The 18,617-nt window shown below is 48.3% G+C and overlaps 1 protein-coding gene across 1 annotated transcript in view; it reads right to left on the reverse strand.

The window, feature by feature from the left end:
* Positions 1–17,736: 17,736 nt before the first annotated feature.
* The window catches only part of ENDOV (endonuclease V), an 85,138-nt gene continuing 84,257 nt past the window's right edge, over positions 17,737–18,617 (reverse strand). Inside the window, exon 11 of the mRNA XM_029211610.1 lies at positions 17,737–17,926. Within this exon, the coding sequence (XP_029067443.1) occupies positions 17,894–17,926 (33 nt within the window). The 3' untranslated portion in view covers positions 17,737–17,893. The remainder of the gene's footprint in view (positions 17,927–18,617) is intronic.

Genomic DNA, 18,617 nt, shown 5'->3' on the forward strand with positions numbered 1-18,617 from the left:
TCTAAGGCTAGGACCTGGGAGCCATGAGAACCTCCTTGGGCCCTTGGGAGTCACACCTACCAAAGTTCAAATCCCCACTCTGGCGTTTCTGTGTCCTGGGACCCAAGGGAAAGGTGCTGAACACACCTCAGCCCCAATTTCATGTGTGAAATAGGGAAATTAATAGTTTCTGTTTCGTAGAGATGTTATAAGTGTCAAATCAGCTAGTGCCAGGCACACAGTAAGCATTCAGTAAAGGCTGTTTTTATTAACAAACTGCTATAAGAATAAATTCCATCTAGGAAGATTAAAGAGGCTTCTTGGAAAACACAGCATGCGCGCCTGAGCCTCAAAAGTGGATTTCTTTTTTTCAAATAATTTAAATTGTTTTTTTCCAAATGAAAACCTTACACTTGGGGTGGGAGGGAGACGTCAGAGTGGGATGTCTCGTTTTTCACGGGAGATGTCAGTGGATCAGACCGTAAACTGATTTTTAAAAAGTAAAGAAAGAAACACACTATGTAGAAATGCTGAACTGAATGTTAGAAGAAACAGCCCAATGTGTAGACCATCTGCTCCAGGGGTGGGGTGATGTGGGGTAGGGGGCAGGGACCACCACCTTCCCTGCATTATAATCCCAGAAATAATATTTGACACTTTAAACAGTATCACATAGTACTTTGACAATTTTTCTTAAATTAAAAAAATAAAAGTAATAGATATTTGCTGGAGGAAATTGGAAAATGTCAATGTCAAAAAAAAAAAAAATTACCCATCAGTTCACAGCCCAGAGTAACTACTGTTTCCATTTTATGTATTTCCTTCTTGCCTTTTCTTTCTGGCGTATGTATATTTAAAATAATATTTGCTTTTTACATTAAAAAATAACATTATTCTGAAACATTATTTTGAAAGTAAAGAAGAAACACTTTTAATTCTATTGCAGACACATAACTGCTCTTAATATTTCTTTGTATAGCCTTCCAGTATATGTTGTAAATATTTATTATAAATGGACATACTTATTTGTAAGGTTTTGCAAAAGAGAATCATTCAATTTTGTATAAACACTGTTTAACAAAACCTTTCATTTTGTGCCTTTTTCTCATAGCAGAAGCATTTTCCCGAGTCTACACTTCCTAGCATTCTGCAAATCAACATCATTAACCATTGCCATGTATCCCTGGCAGAGACAGTAACTGAAAAATGTGGAGGGGTGACCCATAGAGAAGGACTTTAATTTTAAAAAAAATTTTTTTTTTTTTTATTGTGGGCTAACCCTTGGGGCTGCTGCCTTAAGTCAGGACTTTCACTTGGTTTAATGAAATTCAACAGGCTAGACCTTTGGTTACAAAGACATAAGGCAAACACCCTCCAGTTCATTTCCAAAAACATCCTGAGGGACCTTAAGCCTGCTTGTGGAGCCTTTGGAAGGTTCTTAAGTGTTCGATTTAGTACTTATTAAAATAATTATTGTAATAATGATGGCTAACATAGCATACTTCCTATGGACCGGACCCTGTTCTAAGCACTTCACACGTATTAACTCAACGCCTACAACACACCTATTGCTCCCATTTTACAGATAAGGAAGCTAAGGCACAGACAGATTAAGGAACTTGCCAAGCTACACAGCTAACAAGTGGTGGAACCAGGATTCAAACTAGCAGTTTCTCAAATTTTGATACATCAGAATCACCCGCAGGCCTTTAAAGACCTGATGCCCAGGCTGCACCATTAGAATGTCAGGGGTGGTAGCCGGCAGCAGCCTGGAGCCCCCAGGTGCTCCCAGTGCTGGGAAGTGGGGGACCCACGGCCTCGAGGTCTGAGTTCTTAACCACTGTGTTAAGCGCACCCAGGGGCTTGTTTCCAGCCTGCCAGTGGCAGCATGGAGGCAGTGACATGGCTTCCTGAAAAGCGTGATTAGGTCCAGTCTTGGGGAAACGTGCTGTTGCGGTGACATGTCCAGGCTGTGCTATCTACGCATAGCTATGGGTGAGGGCTGGTTCAAAGCTGGGAGCAAGCTGGCCAGAGAAGGCTTGTAGTGGGCTGGATTAAGTCTCTCCGGGTAACCGGATGTCCTGGTTTCCTGGGGCAGCCCCAGCTGTACCTTCTGCCTGGACATATTATTAACAGTACCCTCTTACATTCCCAAAATGTCCTGGTTTGGATGATAAACTACAATCACCCTACATTTACCCTCTCTCATGGGACCCTATACTTTCTACTCACAGCATACAGAGTAGTTCTAATCAAACCAGTGTTTATTTTTTATTTATTTCTTTTTAAATTAATTAATTAATTTATTTATTTATGGCTGCATTGGGTCTTTGTTGCTGTGCACGGGCTTCCTCTAGTTGTGGTGAGCAGGGGCTACTCTTCGTTGTGGTGTGCAGGCTTCTCACTGCGGTGGCTTCTCTTGTTGTGGAGCACAGGCTCTAGGTGCACGGGCTTCAGTAGTTGTGGCACGTGGGCTCAGTAGTTGTGGCTTGCGGGCTCTAGAGCACAGGCTCAGTAGTTGTGGCACACAGGCTTAGTTGCTCCACGGCATGTGGGACCTTCCCGGACCAGGGTTTAAACCCGTGTCCCCTGCATTGGCAGGCAGATTCTTAACCACTGCGCCACCAGGGAAGTCCAAACCAGTGTTTATTTTGATGTCCCTTTCCCCACCTAGGTAGAAACTCCGTGAAGACAGGGACCACGTCTTCTGATTCTGCCCCGCAGGGATCACAGAGACTGGTAGGGTGGCAGACACACTGGCAGTGTTGGTTGAATGACTCAGATGAGAAGGGCTGCCCTGCTCCGATGAACACCAAGCACAGGCACACTGACCACACTTCAGGGCCACAGCAGCTACTGTTACCCAAAAACTGGGTTTGCCTCTTGGTGGGTATCAAGCCAAAACACACAACGCACAAGAGCAGGAGAAGGAAGGATTTATTTCTTGCAACAAGTAAGGAGAACACTGGGGATCTTTCCCAAAGCAGTGTCTCCCAGAGCAGCAAAACTGGGGAAGTTTTAAGCTAAGGGTACATGCATATTCATGAAGGGACTGAAGCAGAGGAGAACTCAGCATAGAATTGGGGCAAAGGTCGACAGAGTCCAAGCTTTAGTTGATGGAAGTCACGAGGGTCAGCAAAAGTCAACATCATCATTCTGTAGGCTCTAGTTAATCTGGTGGTCCAGCACTCGAGCACTCGAGGGGGCTTGGATCCTGCAAAACAGCTCAGGAATGTACTCCAGGCTAATCTTTACCTTTACAATTGATTTATTGTTTCCAATATGGTTATTTCCCTGGTCTGGTAATAGCTGTTTGTTCCTACCTTCTTTTCTTCCCTTGAAATCATTAACTACTGAGGCCTATTCTTGTGCAAGGGCAAACACTGTGGCCAGGCTCAGATCACAAAATGGTTTAGACCTGAAATGGCTTCTCTTGTGTCAAGAAAGCGATGAATGCCTGGTTCTCTTCCTCCCGGGACCCCCTACCCTATCTGCCTACACTACAGCTGACCCCTTGGAGGCAGGAAGCAGTGGGGAAGGGCAGACGTGGGGAGTATCTGAGAAACCCCCAATGCCACCCCAAGAAGAATGGCCACCCAGGGATTCAAAGGACAAAGACTTGGGGCCACGCTGACCTGATTATGAAAAGAAAAGTGACTTTTATTTTGAATCCCCAAGTGAGTAAAATGGGGCATAGGAACATCTTGGCCCCTGAATCTTGGCTTTTATCTATCTCTGATTACTTCCTTGTATTAGTCAAGCTAGGCTAAATTCTGGACCGCCCCGCCCCCCACCCCCACCCCACGAAATCTCAGCAGAAGGCCATTGTTCACCCACACAACAGGTGAGCTCAATACAGGTGTTTGGGATGATCTCTTTCCATCTTGTGGGTCCCACCACCCCCAGGACTCGGGGTCCTTAGCTAGGTGTCTGCTCCCAGCCAGAGGGAACAGCTCGGAAGGGAATCCAGGTTTCTATTGGCCAGGCCTGTGGCTTACGTCACTTCTGGCCGCATTCCACTGGCCAAACTCGGTCATGTGCCACAACTAACTGCAAGGGAGACTGGGAAATGTGGTGTATGTGCCTGGGAGGAAATGCAATAAATTTGGTAAATAAGGAGCTATAGGGACTTTCCTGGAGGTCCAGTGGTTGAGAATCTGCGCTTCCACTGCAGGGGGCATGGGTTTGATCCCTGGTTAGGGAACTAAGATCCCGCATGCCGAGCAGTGTGGCCAAAAAAAAAAAAGGAGCTATAAGATTTCTTCCTAAAAATTAGTCAAAAAAGGCTATATTTGTTTCCCAGGGCTGCTGTAACAAAGTACTACAAACCGGAGGGCTTAAAGCAACAGAAATTTATCATCTCACAGTTCTAGAGGCCAGAAGTCTGAAATCAAGGTGTGAATAGGTGGAGCTCCCTCTGAAGGCTCCAGGAGAAAATCTGTCCCATGCCTGTTAGCCTCTGGTGTAACCCGCAATCCTTGGTGTCTCTCTGCTTGTCCCGCGTAACTCCAGCCTCTGCTTCTATCACTTCATAGCGCCTTCCCCTTGTGTCTCTCCTCTTCTTACAAGAACTCCAGTCATATCGGATTAAGGGCCTACCGTAAATCATCTTAAGTGACATCTGCAAAGACCCTATTTCTAAATAAGGTCACGCTCATGGGCTCAGGATCTGGATGTATGTCTCTGGGGGACACAATTCAACCCATAAGAAAAACAAAGAGAATGAACTTTTTAAAGGTTCTTGAGACATTCTCACATTGCTTCCAAAAAGCTCATTCCAATTTGCCTATGGACCAGCAGAGTACCGGTATCATCCTCCCCTAATCAAATAAGAGTATTTTGGTTTTCTTCCTGAGTTTTATTATCTTGATTTCTGCAAATTCGATAAGTGAACAACGGCATCTCATTTGCGTTTTGGTAAGGAAGGACACAGAAAGTGCACAAGGTACTCAGGACTCAGGTTGGTCATCCATTACGACTGAAGGATGGTGGGCAGTCAGGACCAAGGGCTGGGGATAGACAGGAACTGGGCCAGTGTGTGTGGAGTCCTCAAGGCAGACCTGGGAACCGGAGGGTGTTTGCTGAGCTGGGAGTGGCCATCACAGGACACCACCCAGGCAGGGATGGAGAAACATTTAACTAGCCGAGATCGTAGCTCTCTTCTTACAGAAAGCAAAAAAGGCAGAGGACAGAAATTTCCATTTCTCCATCTGAAATTAATGTTTCCAGCAAGGAGCCTGGATGGCTTTCCGCAGACAGCCCAGCTGCTGAGGCTGGAAGAGGCTTGTCTGGTTTGCTTGTCACAGTGGCGGTTCGGACCGATCGTTGCAGGGGATGAACGTGGCAGCAGACGCTCGGAGTAAGACATCCACGAGGCCGTCGGTGCCACCACACGTCAGAACACTCTGTGCTCGGTCCAGAATAACCCCGGCCCCTGTGAATTATTCATACCAGCCACCTTATGACATGTGATCACATTCCAGGCAGAATGTCAGCCAGGGGGAAATTTGTAAATATAATTTGTATTCTCAATTTTTGTCATAGTTTTGGTCATTTTTTTCCCCTCACAACTCTCCATCTTCCTCCCATATTTTCCCTTCTTGGGTTTTTAATCAGAGGGATCTGTCAAGAGTGACTCTGAAAGTCTCTGCCTTTTCTCAGAACGTGCTCTCTCCGGTGGCGGAGCGTGCAGCCTCCAATCTCCGAGTTCATGTTTACAATACATATTTTTATTACCTTTGAGTGAAAGTGATTGCTATGGTTATCTCCTCCTGAAATGTATATTTTCCTTTCAGTTATTTCGAGTATGGTTTGAATTTTTATGTATCTTTCAATCCCTGTTCCCCAAAGAGGTAGGCTGGGCAGCTGAGCCAGGGGGGCCGCGGTTCTCCCTGCAGCACGACCACCCCCTTCACAGCATCCCCAGAGAGATGGTCTCCCTTCTCTGCTCCTGTGGGCACCACCCACTCCCAAGGAAGCCTGACGAGGGCTTTCCAGGGGCTTCTGAGAGCCCAGCCCTCATCAGAGCATAGGGTTGAGAGAGTGAGCTTGAAATGGGGGGAAAAAAATGTGTAACTGTCAAGCTGATTTCCACTGGATGAAAAAGAATTTTATGATGAGAGATGCGAGGAGGGCCCTAGGCCAACTCGGAAACTCATTTCTAGAACCAGAGGCTGCATCATTGACTTAAAATGGTCCACGGTTGACAACATAATCAAAGTCAGAACTCCCCATCTCGGGTCTACGGGTCTGTAATTCCCATCTTCCTTTAGCCTTTCACCGTAGCCACAATCATCATGCAATTTCCCCCCAAGCACTTGGTTAGATCACAAAGGTAATGAGATCCAGTGAGAAGGCCAAATTTCTTGTGAGCCAATTTACTTTCCAAAAAGACAAGTTGGGCTTTGGAACCCTTCACCTTGACATCACCCTGACACCACCCGGTGCGTGGGCCTGTGGAAGAGAGTGGTAGAGCCGGGCACACAGACCGAGAGTTGACCGGGCTGTGAGGTGCTCCCACCCTGGGTCTCTGCTCCCCAGATGCTGATGGAAACTAAGGAAGGTGGGAAGAGTTTGACTCGGGGATCAGAGGAGGTGATACAGCGCTGGCACGTACGTGCTCCTAGCTCTCTGGAGTGGAGCTGGGCCCAAACGGTTACATGGAACAGGGTACCAGCTGCAGGAGCTGGAACTGGGGGACTCTGGGGACTCTGGGCGTAAGCAGGGCTGCTTGGGGGCCCTGGTGACACATTGTGGCATAGTGTTGAGGGGGTCATTCCCCAAAAAGCAGCTTGGGTGTGTCCAGGAAGCACGTGGGCACAGTCATAGGCTCTCCCTCTAGGCTGAGAGCAGAGGCAGGTGATATCAAACCACAGCAGGACAACCAGGAAGGATGACAATCCTCTGGGTGACCACCTGGTTTGTGAGCTCATTTGAGGCTCCTGGGGGATGTGGGGCCACCTTGCTGTAATTTGGGGCAGGGACTGTGGGTATTGGGGGGACAGAGGGAGGGACTTTGGGCAACTGCTGTTCTGTAAGTTATGACATTGGGTGACATGTGTGAAATGGCTGCATTTACCCCTGCACTGTCACAGCTACTCAGGCGAGTCAGCACCAACCTGTCCCTCCACCACTCAGGCCAGCGTTCCTCAGTCTCGGCACTACTGACATTTTGGGCAAATGATTCTGTTTTGTTTTTGTTTATATTTTAGCATTTTTTAAACATTGTGGTAAATGCATAGAACACTTTTAACCATTTGTAAGTGTGTCGTTTAGGGGCATTAAGTACATTCACATTGTTATACAACCTCACCACCATAATCTCCAGAACTTTTTTAACTTCCCAAACGGAAACTCTGTCCCTGTTAAACACTGACTCCCCATTCCCACCTCCTCTCAGCCCCTGGCACCCACCCTCCTACTTTCCGTCTCTATGGATTTGACTGCTCTAGGGACATCATATAAGTGGAATCAGACAGTGTTCGTTCTTCTGTGTCCGGCTTATTTCACTGAGCATAATGTCCTCAAGGTTCATCCACGTTGTAGCAGGTGTCAGATGATTCTCTGTTGCGGGGTGCTCTGTGCACCGTAGGATGTTTAGCAGCATCCCAGCCTCTAACAACTAGATGCTTGAAGCACTTCCCTCCTCTCAATTGTGACAACCCAAAAATGGCTCTTGAATTTGCCAAATGTACCCCTGGTTGAGAACCACAGCTCTGTGCACAGTCATCTCTGAAGACTTGAGTCTCCCCTTCGTGTACCTGAGCTCCACAAAGGGGCAAGCCCACCTCAGGAATGTGTCCCCAGCCCCCCGCTGCAGCCCAGCTCCCAAATCCCATCAGAAGGTTCCAGCCACACACATTCCATGTCAAGATAACTTAATAACATTAGGTCAGATTTTCAAAATTGCCATTTTTAATAATTTTTTAAAAACCCTCTCTTTTCTTAAATCCACATTAAGCATATGGCAAGCCATGTGCTGGCTGCATCGCCTCTTGCAAACTCAATGCTGGCCTCTTGTTTTTTACCTTCCATATGGGGAGACATAAATCCTACTTAGAGACAAACCTCAGGAGATGTGAGAAGCATGTACGAGCCAAAGATAAACAGCCTGTTTTGCCCTTGGACACATAAGCTGGATTTTCTTCAGTAATCCAGGCCCTTCTCGGAAACAGCCAAGAGCAAGGAAACTTTACAGCATGATCCATAGCCCCCCCACACACACACACACCCCAAAAAGAGCGAGTCTGGCAGTCAAGGCAGATGACAGCCGCAACCTGGGCAGAATTTCAGCACGCCACTTCTTCCTCCCAGACCCTGCCAGCACAGCTCGGGCTGATCCACACATTCCGCATTTCCACTCAAGCCCCATATAGCTCTGCTAATACCCATCAGCCCGCAGACAAAATCTTTTACTTCCCAGTAAGGCTGGAACAAAAAAGATGCATTTGCACGGGCTTTGGGAATAAAGGAGAGGCACTGGAGGCCTTCAGGATTATCTTGGCAGAGAATGAATTTTGTTTGCATGTGTATGATTCATCAGGCATCGATTAAGAGTCACAGGATTTGGAGATTGTCATCAATCAGAGCACCTTACAGAGGAAACAAATAAACCTACCTTCCAGGGCCAGAGGGGAACCCAAGAGCGGTGGCCATCCAGCTTTTGTTGGAACGTTCTGGAGAGGTGTCAGATTTTCTCCCATTCTTCACCCCTCTCTGTGTCCCCATCCTCTGTCAAGTGACCTGCAGCTCTTCCCACAGAGGTAGAACGTGCTTCCCTGACCCCGGACTTCAGGCTTGGCCTTGAGACTTGATTTGGCCAGTGAGACGCTAGCGGAGCAGCAAAAGCAGGGGCTGTGAACATGCTGGGGGGGTGGGTAGACTCTCCCCCTTGTTCGCCTCTTTCTCCAGAACAAGAAGCCATCCCAGTGAGGCCACCCACCTGAGGAGGGCGAGAGAGCCAAGATGCCGCGTGAGGCAGCCCCCAGCCACCCCCAGATCCAGGAGAGTCAGCACTGCCATGTGAAGCCATGAGTTGGGCTGGCTTGTTATGCATCGTTATTGGGCCAGTAGCTGACCAATACAGACACTGCAATACCACGCTTCCAGGGGCAGGCCTCTGAGGTCTCGCCATTACTTTTATGAGGAACTCACTGACTGGTTCTGATGAAGAAAGCTCACCTTGACAAGGATGGCATTGCGTTGTCAATATCATTGTCATTGGACAGTGACATTTCTGCTGTGCCAGCTTTGCCCCTCTCCACCAGGCAATGGGTGGGCTTGGTCACTGAAACAATCCAGAACAAGGGTAGTCAGTCCTGGATTCGGCTGCCTGTCAGCTAGGTTGTGATAGCTCTTGAGTCTCCCCTGCATCTCCCTCCCTCCTTGGGATGCTGGGGGAGACACCACTTATGGAGAAGATTGGTCTTGGCACTCAGGGTGTCCACACAACTGAGGAACTTCACAGGGCGAGCGATGATCAAGCCAGAGGCAGGTCACTTTGGAGAAGGCAGAGCCCCCACTGCAGCCCGGCAGCTCTGGTGACCCTTCCCTCCACCCCTTGCCCTCTGGCTCCCATCACAAGTGCTCTGTCCTGAACAGATGCTTGTACCCCCAGGTTCATGCCAGCATCACTCACAACCACCCAAAAGTAGAAGCAACCCAAGTGTCCATCAATAGATGAATAGATAAACAATGTGTGGTCCATCCATTCAACGGAATATTATTCAGCCATAAAAGGAAGGAAATTCTGACACAGGCTACAACGTGGATGAACCTTGAGGACATTATGCTTAGTGAAATTAGCACTCACAACAGGACAAATACTGTACGATTCCACTTATATGAGGTCCCTAGAGGAGTCAAATTCACAGAGACAGAAAGGAGGATGGTGGCTTCCAAGGGCTGGGGAGCGGGAATGGGGATCTATTGGGTAATGGGCACAGAGTTCTAATTTGGGATGATGACAAAGTTCTGGTGACGGATGGTGGTGTTGGTTGCACAACATGAACGTGCCACTGACTGTACACTTAAAAATGATTAAAATGGAAAATTTTATGTTATAAATATCTTACCACAATTTAAAAAAATGACCTGTCCTATGTACCAGCTCCTTGAGGTCCAGCTCCTACTGAGCTGTCAGAGAGTAAGCCCATCTGGGAAGTGGAACCATCATGGGGTGGGCATGGGGAAGGCACTGTTGCCACCGCCACCCCCTCCTCCTTGGTTTCCTTGGTTTCTGCAGGAATCTCTAGCACCCTCATTGCTTTAACTCAAATGAACTGACTGCTAACGGGGACCACCCAGGCATAGGGGCAGGCCAGTAGGAAGATACTGGGGCAGAGAGAGTGTCCTCCTGATGCTCCTCTGATCCCACAGAGGCAGCAGTCTGCCGCCCCCGGCCCCCCGCGGTGGCAAATCTGCATGGGGCATGCTTATCACACACCCTCAGTGGAAGGGAGGGCTCTTTGTGGCTGGTGTCTGGCTGAAAGTTGGAACTTGAGCAGGTGGGGTCCCAATTGCTGATCCTCCTCATAGTTGCTGAACATGTCAGGGGTCTTCCTTCATGACATCATTCCTGTGTTGTCACAAAGTTTTCCCCTTGCTTTAAAAGAACATCCTTCACTTGACCCTGCTGCCCAAGAACTTTCCTCTAAGGTTCTGCCAGGCTACGGAGGGCAGATGAGAATGTAGGCTGTAAATCAGGGGCCCTCATGACATTTAGATCCATTAATCCATCAAAAGAAGATTTGCTACCTCTTAGCATCCAGAGGGAAACCAGAAATCCTCTCCCATGATTGCCCGGAGGCTTAGGCACCAAAATACTGCTACTCAGCACTTCGTATCGGGACCTTCAGGGATTTGCGGGACGTCAGTGCTCTTCCCTGTGTCCATCACTTGCAGGTGTACCAACCACCCAACCCAAGCTGAAGGAGTTTGCTACCAGGTGCCTTTGCTTGTCCCCAGATTGTTTGTGAGGGAAGAAACTAATCTTGAAATGTCGAGGAGAACATAAGCTACCACCATAACCTACAGGATCCAAACAACCTTCCAGACTGGGAGTTCTTTGAGAGCCGGAGCCACCTCTGTCCTCCAGCACTTAGCCCTGGGCCTGGCAATGGATAGGTGGGTGGCTGGGTGGTGGGTGGATAGATGGATGGATGGATGGATGGGTGGATGAGTGGATAGATAGGTGGATGGATGGATGGGTGGATGGATGGATGGATGGTGGATGAGTAGATGAATAAATGAATCTCTGGCCAAGGAGCAGAAGTTCTTGCCCAGAATCTACCTCAGTAGCCTTGCAACTTCCCTCATTTGTAAAATGGGGTGAGGGTAGTTCTTTTTCTACCCATCCCATAAGGTTGTTGTGAGGAAAAAGTTAGATGATATAAAATCCTTTGGCCACCTCTATAGAATTATACCAATGAGAGGAAGTATTGTTCAAAAGAAAATGTTTTCTTCAGCCTAATAAATACTTCTTGGAGAACTCACTGATTCAATTAGTGACTTAGGGAATCCTCTTAGGGTAAACAGCACTTTCTATGTTCAGAGGCAGGATTCAGAACAGTAGAGACTTGGTCGACAAGCCATCTCACCTTAGAGCTGCACATTACATTATATTATTACACCTGTACCTCCTACAAGACTGTGAGCTTGTTGGTACTATGTCTTAGACCTATAATCCTCCCATCAGTAAAAATGAGTAACTAATAGGCACTCAGATACCTACTACAGTGATAACCAAATCATATCATGAAAAAAGACATGACTTTACAAAAACAATGCACAAATACTAGGGTGAAATACCTGTGTGAACTGTGTCCTTGTATGACTCTGAATTTAGAGATAGACATTTGAAGTGGCTTTTTACCCATTTAAGCCTTATATGGACGTGGGGCTTGTGTGATCGTGAGGGGGAACGGGCACGTGCAGGGGAGGTATGTGAGACAGTCTGCACAAAGAGCCCGATGCAGGGGCTGACATATAAAAATGCTCCATTCATAGCAGCTTATTATGGTCTCTGTGACTTGGGGGTTACTTGCCACTGTGGTCCCAAACCCTCTGTCTTCTTTCCCTGTCTCGCTGGCCTCCCCTCCCCTTTGGATGGGGCAGGAGGTGGTAAGGGCGGTCCAGGTCACAGGGGGGACAGGAGCATCCAGCCACGCAGGAGGGGCTGAAATCCCTGCGCCAATGACCCTGTCTCCTCCTCCTCCCCACTCCAGGTGTCGTCCAGCTGGACCCCAACTGCCAGGGCTGGAGGGTCAAGCGTTCGCTTCTCCTGGGTGTACACAAGGGTACAGAACCATCCCTGGACTTATTTGGGTCTCCGGACCAAGGCAAGCTGGACGCGTAAAGAAAGGGGATGAGACTGTCACGGGCTTGTCCTCAGAGCACCCCCAGTGTGCTGGCAGCCACCTGCTGCAGGGCTCACTGGGGGGGTAGGAACGAGGGAACACAGTGGCAGTTTTTATGCATGACAGCTCTATGAAAAGGGCATAGCATTTACTTTAGCAAATTTGGGACTGGGGATTGATGAACTGACCAAAGTTGGTAAATGTCAAGGGTTAAGCAGCAGGCCCCCCCATTATCCACACTGCCTCTGAGTTGCAGATATCAGGCTTCCTAAAGGACAGGAGCCGGGGATCAGCAGGGACGCGGTCACATTAGAATTCCTAATATCACAGTCTCACACTTGGGGATGAAATGAAACAGCTCTGTTTTAACCACATCATGTCCCCGGGAGCTGGACCCCAAATGATCTCTAATCATTACAGAAATATCTGATTTCTGGGCAGGTTTCAAAGGCCGTTATTGTGGCCATTCATCAGAGGCAGCCACAGCTGGGGGCCCTGGACTGATGGTCAGAGAATCGGACACGGAGGGAGTGCGAAGTTGCAGGAGGCCCACTGTGAGCTCAGGACCCACCCTGTGCTCTGGAGGACACAGGAGAGGAGGCATTCCCTAGGCTCAAGACATTAACCCCCAGTTGAGCAGAAAAGCTAGATGCTCATGGAGTCTAGTGCCTGAGGCACTGGCTAAGGGTCCCAGGGAAATTTCGGCTCTCTCACCACCTTCCCTAAGAGGTTCTCATAGGAGACCCCCCTCACCCCTGACCCAGGGCTCATTCAGAAGTAGAGAGGGGACTTGTCTTTGGTTGTCACAGGTCTGGAGACACTATGGTGCTAAGTGGGCAGGGACCAGGGATGCTAAATGTCCCACAACTGCACACACAGAATCGTTGCAATTGTTAAATTTTCTGTATCAGCTTGGCTGGGCCATGGTGCCCAGTTGTGTAGTCAAACACCATCTAGATGTTGCTGTGAAGGCACTTTTCAGAGGAGATTAACATTTAACTCAATAGATGACCCTCCCTAATGTGGGTGGGCCTCATCAAATCAATCGAAGGCCTTATCTTAAGATAAGGTTCCCAGAAGAGGAAGGAATTTTGTCTCCAGACTGCCTTTGGGCTCACAACTGCTACATCAACTCCTGCTGGAATGTCCAGCCTGCTAGCCTGCCCTGCAGACTTCAGACGGTCCAGCCCCACAATCTCAGGAGCCAATTCCTTAAAATAGTCCCTCTCTCTCTCTCCTCCTCCCCACAACTCCCCACTCCCTCTCTCTGTATATATATCCTACTGATTCTGTTTCTCCGGAGGACCCTGACTAATACAACCTGCCCCAAATACCAACAGTGCCCCCCCAGAAAGCCACTGAGTGGTCTGGCCCAGTCCCACGTGGACCCCTTATTCCTTGCCTCTACAATGAAGGGACAGGACAGAAGTCCACTCTGCACTAAAGTTCTGTGATTTGACATTAAAAGGAGAACCCATGGGCTGCCTGTGGGAAAGTGCCTGACGTGTAGAGGAGACAAAATTTCCAGGTCATGAAATGAGGCCGAGTCCCCTCAAAGCTGGCCTGTGAGCCTGCCCACCGGCCCCCAAAGACCAGCAGCCCCTTTGCAAATGGCTCCAGCCCATAGCCCTTCTCCCACACACGTGGAGGCTTGGATCTCTAGTTAATTGTAAGACTGGATTGTTCAAGGCAAGAAAATCAACAAAATGTCTTCAGTGTGAAGGTCCCACAGTGGATTTCTGGCCTGTATTTTCTAGTCAGATAGTCCTGGAGGTTGCTTTTGTTCTGAAACCTCAGAGCATGACCTTGCTGGGAAGGGCAGTTGTGGATGGAGCAGAGGAAAGCCAAGGAAGGAAGGTTAGCGCCCAGGAGCAGAGGTGTCTGTGACCTAGGTCACGAGCCCCCTTGTGAGAGCTTTACAGACTGGTCCGTGTGTTTAGGAAGCCCAGTTCTCCAGGGTGGCTCCAACCAAAGCAGTCCAGTGGAGGGACCTGGATTCTTGACTCAGAGGACCTGGGTTCTGGCCACCAATTTGCCATGTGACCTTGGACAAGCCACTTGCCCCCTGGGTCTCAGCTTCCTCATCTGGAACATAGGCATTGAGGTCTCTGGGTGTTGGTTGCCCCTAGTAACCAACACGATGCTGGCCTCCGGGGGCTCTCGGCAGCTGCCCTGCAGCACAGCCTGCCAGTCCTTAAATCCCACCCATACCTGCTCCACACCAGCCTCGCTAGTCTCACACGTGAACAGACAGCCCACTTCCCTGAAACAAAAGCCTCAGCATGAACAAGAAAGCCCAAGGTACCAAAGTGACACAATGACTGGAGTAAATCCAAGATGCAGCGGCAAAAAAGAAAGGTGATGAGAAATCCAGGAATAACAAAAGTCTGCGCCAGGAAGTTCCGGTCCAAGTGTGGAGCCCCTGGTCTGAGCCTTGAGAAGGATGGATAGAGTCCAAACCATACATAGAGGGTAACAGGGATGAGATAGGGTCAGGGCAGGGGCTTCTTCTCTGCAAAAAGGAAGGAATAAGCAATCAAGATGCAGGAGAAAATGGAGTGCCTATAAGAAAGGCCTGGTCCAAAGTATGCAAATGAAAATGAGAAGGAGTGATTCTGAACCCCTGGTGGCGTGACAGAGCCCAGGTGAGCAGTCCTGCAAGGGGCCTGGAGCCTCAGAACCTTAAGGACCAGGAGCCAGGCCCTGCCCTGCTCGCCACGTAGTGTTCACGTGCATGTGCTTTCGAATGTAGAGCGTCACTCTGGGGCCAAAGCCTGAGACATGAGAGTGCCTCGGACTGGAATGAAAGACCACCAACCAGGGCAGCGCAAAACTTGAGTGGAAGTAGGAAGGCAGGCCCACATCCCCCTTCTCCCCAGGAGGACAGAGAGACTGCAGAAGCCCATACCTGAGACAGAGCCGAGCACAGAATCCAAAGTCAGGAAGCGGCAGAGGGTGAACCGCACGGAGACGGGGATGGGGCCAGGCGCTGTCAATGAGGAAGCCTCACCCAGCACAGCAGATAATCTCTAAAGCAGATAAATCAAGAGATGGCGTTATAAGCATATTATTTAGGCTCGCAGAGGCGATCACCATATAATTAAAAATGAAACAGTTAAAAGTGCTTGCCTTCAGGGCTGAGAAAGGAGGAATAGGAAGAGAGCTCTTTATAAACCTCTCTGAACTGTTTGACTTTTTTTTTCTTTTTTAATTTGATTTTTCAAAAGAGCGTACACATGATAAAAGGAGGAAAGAAAATGAGGAAGCCTGAACTTGGATCCCAGCTTTGTATGGTTGTGGCCCTTTCAGCCAATGCTGAGTCTGTGTGTGACTCTCAGTGCTGGGTGTCTTCCCCTGTCCCCCACCCACAGATTCCCCCACCCCTGGTCTCCCACAGGCCTGCCCCATAGCCCCCTGAGAAGGCGGACGGACCTTACGTTGTCCATTTTAAATGGAGAAGTCTTGGGAGTTCCCTGGCGGTCCAGTGGTTAGGACTCAGCACTTTCACTGCCCTGGGCCCGGGTTCAATCCCTGGTCAGGGAACTAAGGTCCTGCAAGCCTTGCTGCGTGGCCAAAATGAATAAATAAATAAAATAAATAGACAAGTCTGTAGCGAGGGATGAGGCAGGCAGGCTGTAGGAAATGAAGAAAATCAGCCATGTGAAAGTTTTTTCGAAGCCCTCAGCTCTAGGGACTTCCCTGGCGGTCCAGTGGTTAAAACTTTGCCTTCCAGTGCAGGGCGTGTGGGTTCGATCCCTGGTTGGGGAGATAAGATCCCATATGCCTCATGGCCAAAAAATAAGAAACAAAACATAAAACAGAAGCAGTATTGTAACAAATTCAATGAAGACTTTAAAAATGGTCTGCATCAAAGAAAAACATCTAAGCCCTCAGCTCTAGGAAGGCAGCAGGAATTCATATTACTGTTAACAGCATCTTGTAGAGCATTGTCATCATTTTTGCCTGTGTTCTCTGGTGATGGGGGATTCACAAGGGTTGGGTCCAGTCCCTATCTCTATCCACCACTGAGTGATGATGCTACCGAGCCTGGCTAGATCAAGGAGAATGAGCACAGGTTAAGTTAGGACCAGGCAGGGTTCAAACAACAACTCCACTCCTCAGAGGCTCTGGCCTGGGCATGTCTTTAAGGTTTCCCATACACCTTCCCAAGGATCCCCTCCTGAAGAGGCCGGATCAGTTTCCACTCCCACCAATGGCATAGAAGGGTGAGGTTGGCTCATCCAGCTGTGGACCCTTGAAGCTTCTTTCAGCTGGTCTGCGGATAACCCAGCAGGTTGGGAGGGGGCTCTTCAGTCCCTGCTGAGCTGTCATTAAAGAGCCCTGCCCCGTCCATGCATGTCTGAGCACCATCCACAGACAGCAAATGAGTCTGGCCCCAGTCAGGGGTGACACACTCAGGACAGGAGGCAGGTGTGCTTAGTGATGTTTCTAGTTATTACTTTTCATTGTGGTAAAATACAGATAACATAAAATTGACCATATTAACCATTTTAAGTGCACAGTTCAGTGGCATTAAGCACATTCACGTTGTTGTGCAACCGTCACCACCGTCCGTCTCCAGAACTTCTTCATCTTCCCAAACTGAAACTCTGTCCCCATTTAACACTAAATGCCTATTTCCCCTCCCCCATCCCCTGGCGTCCACCATTCTACTGCATCTCTATGAATCTGGCCACCCCAGGAACCTCACATAAATAGAATCACAGATGATTTGTATTCTTTTGTCTGGCTCATTTCACGGAGCATAATGCCTTCAAGGTTCATCTGCAATGTAGCATATGTTAGAATTTCCTTCATTTTTAAGACTGAATAATTTTCTGTTGTGTGGATGGACCACATTTTGTTTATCCATTCATCCACTGATGGACAACTGGATTGCTTCCACCTTTTGGCTGTTGTGAATAATGCTGCCATGAACATGGGTGTGCACATATCTCTTGAAGACTGTGCTTAGTTTGGGGGACTTTGGCTGTTCATATAATGGCCCTTTCTCTTACAGAACTCAAAGTACTTGTTTTAAAATCAGCATAGCAACCACAGCGGAGCCCTTTCCCAGACTGGCTAATGCTGAGAATATCTTACCTAATGTGCTCAGGAGGGCATTTCTACGCTTACTCCCATTCTATAGATGAGGAAACTGAGGCACAGAGAGGCTAAGAAACTTGTCCAAGGTCACACATGAAGTAACCTCTGGGGAAGGTTTGGACCAGGGCAGTCTGACACCTGAGCCCATGTTCTAAACCATTCGGCTCAATGCTTTTAGTATCCTCCCTGAAAAACAGAGAGGCCAGCATAATTGTCATTCAGCGGGAAAACTCAAGTCACAGACAACTTAAGTGGCTCTGAAGGCCACACAGCCTTACCTCTGATTCCCCTTCTGCATCTTAGAAACCGCAGTACTGTTATTTGCAGACATTCTGACTTCCTTCTCTCCTCCCCTCACTACCTCTTCAGACACAGTGTTGCTAGGACTTTACTTTTTCTGAATCCAGCCTGGGTCAACCATCCCACAGCTCAATAGAGGCATCGTGACATCATCAATCATCAAGAGGCAAACTGTCTGCTGAAACCTGAATGAATCAGACAAGAGAAAGGTTAGGCGGCCAGGGGAAGCTAAAAGGCCTTAAAAGTTTAAAGAGATCCTGCCAAATGGGTGATTGGCTCCCACTGAGGTTAGTTTTAATCAATTATTAAGCAATAGTTTAATATTTTAAGCATTTGCTCAATCACAGAGACATGAAAACATTTCATGATTTTCTTCCCCTGTACCTTCCAAAATAAAAAACTTAAAACAAGTGTAGGTACAGTGGCATGGATTTTTAAAAAATGCTTTCTATTGAAATAACTGGATGTCTTTTTTTTTTTTTTTAACTTCTTTTGTATCCCCCACAAAGCTTCGCCCAACGAGAGCCCGAGTAGGTGCTGAGTTCTGATTGCCCAACGTTCCAGCACCGGCTTTGTTCGAGGAACACTGGGAAACATAATAACGTCCTAAAGTGCCCTGGCTCACTGACAGTGGAGGGGCAGCCTGGCTTCTCAAGGTCTCCAGGTGGGCCATGTGGGAGAGTCTAGCGTCGGGTCCTTAAACTCTCACTGTCTGTCCTCTGTAATTCTGGTCTCTCCTACTCCTTCTCCCTGCTCCCCAAGCCTTGCCTTTCCAGCCAGTAATGCAGGAACTGGAAAGCAAAGGATAGAGGGCAGCAGGAGAGAAGGATTAAAGCACATTACCACGTATATGATCAACCCTGGAGTAATGGAGTG

The sequence above is a fragment of the Monodon monoceros genome, unplaced genomic scaffold, assembly GCF_005190385.1.
Source record: "Monodon monoceros isolate NGI ecotype Baffin Bay Population unplaced genomic scaffold, NGI_Narwhal_1 Super_Scaffold_9, whole genome shotgun sequence".
Classification (NCBI taxonomy): domain Eukaryota; kingdom Metazoa; phylum Chordata; class Mammalia; order Artiodactyla; family Monodontidae; genus Monodon; species Monodon monoceros.